The sequence below is a fragment of the Gracilinanus agilis genome, chromosome 2, assembly GCF_016433145.1.
Source record: "Gracilinanus agilis isolate LMUSP501 chromosome 2, AgileGrace, whole genome shotgun sequence".
Classification (NCBI taxonomy): domain Eukaryota; kingdom Metazoa; phylum Chordata; class Mammalia; order Didelphimorphia; family Didelphidae; genus Gracilinanus; species Gracilinanus agilis.
The window spans coordinates 533,371,004-533,376,592 of NC_058131.1; the positions used below are offsets into that span (position 1 = coordinate 533,371,004).

Sequence of the window (5,589 nt, forward strand, 5' to 3'; positions counted from 1 at the left end):
TACCTTTCTTTTCTTTTTTTTCCCCCAATGAGGGCTGTGGAATAGGGAGTGAAAGGAAGAAAAAATAGATTTCTTTCAGTTTCAAATCCCTTTAAAATAGACAAGTTGGGCAGTATAAGTGTGCAACATTGTAAACACTTTCACATGAGGCTATTTTACTGTTAGTTTTGCTTTATTGTTTTGTTGTTGATTCATCCAACTCTTTGTGATCCTGTTTGGAGTTTTCTTGGCAAAGATACTGGTTTGCCATTTCCTCCTCTAGCTCATTTTACAGATGAAGAAACTGAGGTAAAGATAACTGTTTGAAACAGTTTCATCCCCTTTCTTCTTTATCACAGTCTTCCTCAGTTTGACCTTACACTGTACTCTTTGCTCCAAAATTTGAATTAAAGCTAGATAATGTAAAACACTGCGAGAGATTTTGTCATCTATGGATGGTAAAAGATAATACAAACTCGCTAAGAACTTAAAGACCAAGAATATCCAATCCTCAGTCGATATGTTTATGATCCTCAAAGATCCAAGCAGTCTGTAGGTTGCTGACAGGATCATGGTCTTCAAGAAACAATGTGTGCCTCTCCAGAATTGCTGTGCAGTGAAAGTTTTAAGCTTGATTAGTTTATTTCAAGGGAGAATGGGGGGAAATCCCATTTGCCTTGCAGGGTATTATTCCTGGGGGAACACATGTTTACATTTTGCTGAATTACACAAGTCCACAGCAGTTATTGGAGAGCTAAAGATATATTAATATTGAACTGTAGGCAACCACATGTTGATAATGAGCCCATTTTGTGTCTTGGCTTGTGGAAAAAGAATGTGGAAATGCCTTGTTCTGTGTATTTTTTTTTCCTCTGACAGTACTGATACACTGCCGCAGGCGCTCTGAAAATAATAGCATAAGGTTAACTGACAATTGCAGGTGTATTTACACTGATATTCTGATATTAGCATGTTGCTTAAAAAATCCCACTGGTGATACAATATGCATCTAAATAAACTCTGGTTCAGAGAGGAAAGTAGTAGAAACACTACAGAATGGTTCTATCAGTCAATTTAGGAACAAGTTTTTATTGAATGCCTATTGTGCACAGGGCAACCTACTAGGTACCATGATGAATGAAAAGCAGGGTTATATTTTTCCTCAGCAGGAAAAGAAAATCTCTTCTACCAAGAAACTGGATTCTAAAGAAGTCCAAGTCCTACAAATAATGATTTGAGATTTCAAGCAAATAGTCTGACTTATTCTGGACTCAGGTTTTTCATCTATAAAATGGGGAAGGGGAAAGTTTCCTAGATCAGGAGTTCTTAACCTAGAGTTCATGAAATTAAAAAAAAAAGGACTTGTGGTTTGTTTTGTAATCCTATGTATTTTATTTACCAAATTTAAGAAGAGGTCACCAGACTTTGCCATATTGACAAAGGGGTCCATGACACACACGAAAAAGCCCCCAAACTCTATACTGAATGATGTCTAGTATTCATACTTTATGTATAATTCTCTTACTGATGTATGGGGGGAGATGTGGAATAAATATACAAATAATATATTAAAAGATATTTGATTCATCTGAAAGAGCATTTTTTAAAATCTTGTACTGTACCAGTCTCCAAGGATACAAAGACAAAAATGAAAATAGTTTTTACTCTCAAGAAGTTTATACACTACTGGAAGGGAAGGCCATGGACACAGAGAAGTAAATAGAAATTTTATATAAAATTTTATACAAAACGAAGCTCAGGAAAGGGGTAGCACAAGAATTAGAAAAGAGCTAGCCCTGGAATCGAGGTAATGGAGATGATGATGGAGACCATTTCAGGCTTAGGGTACAACCTGTGTAAAAGGCACTAAAGCAGTGAATTAAATGTCAGAATTGAAGAGAAGAGTTATTAGATTTCAGATTTGAGGTGAAAATTAAAAAAAAAAGAAAAAAGTACTTTTAAAGATATTCCCAAACTATAAGGAACTTGATAGCCACTCAAGAGTGCACTCCCTATAATCATAGCCAAAATGAAATTTTCCTATAGTTGGGAGCAGATGGAGGCAGTGGGGTATGGTGAAACAAGCTCAAAATAGAAAGAAAGTAGATGTGGGTTCCAGTTCAGAAATACTAAATACTTTCAAACTTTGTTAGATTCTTGAGTTCATCCATGTAGGTACCTTTTTACTTACTGAAGACTCCAGGCCCTCATGGTTTTTTCCCTCTTTCTTGACTTTCCTTTAATATTCCATGGAAGATCCAACCCATGCCATAGAAATCTTGCTTTATGGATTTCTGTCTATATATCATCTATCCCTACCTACCTCTCTACTTACTTCTGTACTTACCTACCTACCTACCTACCTACCTACCTACCTACCTACCTACCTACCTCTCTCCCTCTCTTCTCCCTGCCTCTCCCCTCTATCTCCAACCATCCACCTATCCATCTATCCATCTATTCATCTATCTACCTATCTATCTGTCACTCTATCTGTCACTCACTCACTCACTCACTCTATCTATCTATCTATCTATCTATCTATCTATCTATCTATCTATCTATCTATCTATCATCTATCTATCTATCTATCTATCTATCTATCTATCTATCTATCTATCTATCTATCTATCATCTATCTATCTATCTATCTATCTATCTATCTATCTATCTATCTATCTATCTATCTCAGATTCTCAGGAGCTCTGGGATAGCATTCAGCCTATCTATTACTTCTCATTTTTCCTGTTTGGTCAGTGAACCTGTGATAGATTCAGAAAATGAATAGAGACTACATGTTTGGAGAACCTTCTAAATCTGAAAAAAAATCCAGAAGTATGACTTTAAGAATATATACTTTGAAAATGGACATTTTATTCCTTATGCTGAATTCTTTGAAAATAGTTTCTCATTTTAAGTCCGAAAATGAATTAATTTGGGGGAAGATTTGAGGCATATGACAAAAGATATTGGCTTTTTGTAAGGGTTCTTAAATTGTAAGATTGATTTCACTCATAGTGAGATTGATAACATACAGAGGCGCACCCTTGAAAATCTTGTGGTAATGACCCAAACTCCCCTAGGCACAGATTTTATTAGGTAGAAGGTTCCTTACAGTGCATCCAATCAAATGAATTCTTTCATTTTATGGATGAGGAGATTGGGATCCAGAGAGATTGTGATTTGAATCTGCATCCTTTGATTCCAAATTCATTGCTTGTATACTAAATTTCCCTGACTTCAAAGCTCGTTTTCTAGACATACCATACATATCACATTGCCTTTTATTCCCTTGCCTCTCATTTATTTCCTATTATTTATGTTTCTATAATTTTGGGAATATTTTTGCCCTACAAAAGGAATAACTCAACTTATACTTAAATATATAGATATTTCCGACCCAACTGGAACTAGAACGGAGAAAGATAGACAAGAGAGAAAAAGAGACATAGAGAGAGATATTGAAATAAAGAGACAGAAACAGAGACAGAGGCAGAGAAAGAGACGGCAAGGAGTGAGAGGGAGGGAGAGAAGAGAGAGACAGAGAAAGAAAAGAGAGGAAGAAAGAGAGAATCTTGTTCGTTGAAAAGACAATCTCATTTCAAAAGACTCATAAATGTGGATAAGCTTTAAAAATGTTAGCCAACCACCTGCTTACATAACCACCCACACATTTCAGAAGTCGTCTTCTTATGCTGAGCAGAAACAATAAGCTTGAGAAGGCCTTGGTATTGTGCAAATAGCAAAGTCAGAGAAATAAACTGCACTTTGCTTTTCCCCCTTATTACAGAGCTCAGCATTTTTATGTTCCTTCATCAAGGAAAAGGCCTCCTCCCCCCCTGCACACACCCTCTGTGCTTTCTACTCGTGTTCACCTGCTACTCAATTAACACCCCATCAAACTACACACTCACAGGGGGTTTATTGTCAGACCATGGCACTTGGAGCTCTTAACCCTCTATCTCACCTATATTACACATGGAGTTAAAAACAGTCCCCTGACTGTGCTTAGAAAACATGTCTTTTCATTTGGTGTTTGTGTAAGGTTTTCCTTATGAGAGTTACCCTGGGTGTTCATAAACTTAGAACTGTATCTCTGTGTGTCTGACATTTATTGCCTTCCATAAGACTGTAAAATACACTTTTCTCTTTTAACTGCTTCTGCTGACATGGAATATAAAACAATTTTTAAATATTAACTATAAAATAATTAGCATTTTTCTGCTTAAGAAGGGACTATGTAGTGTTGACCAAGTCTGCCTGGGTTTAGTTAGAAGTTGTTCTTGAAGTGTGGGCCTTTTATATTTGAAAAACAATGTACCACCACCAAATCCAAACTTCATGACAAACTAGCTACAAACTCAGTTTGGGTTCAAGTCTTGCCTCAGACACTTCCTAGATGTATGATACTGGGCAAGCCACTTAACCTCTCTGAACTTCAGTTCCCCCATCTATAAAGTGGCAGTGGAAAGGGGTTTAATCTTCTGTCTCTATATCTTTAACTTTGTGATCCTTTCAGAGAAGTATTTTCTTGCCTAAATGTTAAGAAATATTCATTTTTTAATTTTTATCTTGTAAAAATTTTAAAATTTTCCTGAGGATTAGAGAAAGTATACTTTACTTTTCTTTCAAGATGCTAATTATCATGAGGATAAGGATAGGGACTAGACTATTATTTCATTTTATAGAGAACACTTAGGAAAGGAAACTCGCTCTACCAAGCAGGTTGATATCTTCTCTGCAAGTGATATTTTTTTCATAGAGTACTGTCAGATTAAAAAACTTGTCCATATGTTTCAAGTTATAATACATGTATAACCCAGATTGAACTGCTTGTCAGCTCCGGGAGGTGGGGGGAGAAGAGTGAGAGACAATATGGATCATATAACTTTGGAAAATGTATGTAGAAATTTGTTATTAAAATAAGAGAAATCATAAAAAACTTGTCCAGGGTCACACAGCTTATATGGTTCAGGAGTAGACTTGAACTCAGGACCTCCTGGATTTGAAGACAACTCTCTTCCTACAATGACATGCTTCAGTACCAGATTTTAAATACCTCTTGACTCAATAATTTCCATTTTGACCAAAACAAAACAAAACAAAACAAAAACAAAAACAAAACAAAACAACCCAATTTTTAGAAAGCCCTATCACTAGTCTGGAACATAGTATAGGACAGGGGTCGGCAGTGGCTTTTGAGCCATATCTGGCTCCACCTCCCAACAGGACAGGCCCCATATTCCAGCGCCTTCCGCCTCTATCCTCCTCCTTCCCCACACGTTTATGGCTCTCACAGCCAAAAAGGTTGCTGACCGTTGAAATATTACTGGAAGGCACACTTTCAGGTTTTGTGACCATCCCTGGGTTTTCTAAAATGAAGCTGTATTTTGAAAACTCCATTCCACAGAATCAAGTGGTAAAGACTTTCTATATCATGTCACATTTGGTCATAGGAACTTATCTGTGTTTCTTATTGGGAGACAGATTCTCAAAATAAAGAGGTAAACTAGTTTTTCTTCTAAGGTAGTATATTCTCTCTCTCTCTCTCTCTCTCTCTCTCTCTCTCTCTCTCTCTCTCTCTCTCTCTCTCTTTCTCTTCTTTCTCTT

At 36.6% G+C, this 5,589-nt stretch overlaps 1 protein-coding gene across 1 annotated transcript in view; it reads left to right on the plus strand.

The window, feature by feature from the left end:
- The first annotated feature begins 1,789 nt into the window (after positions 1–1,789).
- Positions 1,790–5,589, plus strand: part of LOC123234089 (UPF0472 protein C16orf72-like) — a 9,160-nt gene continuing 5,360 nt past the window's right edge. The window contains 1 exon segment of the mRNA XM_044660035.1: positions 1,790–1,835. Within this exon segment, the coding sequence (XP_044515970.1) occupies positions 1,790–1,835 (46 nt within the window).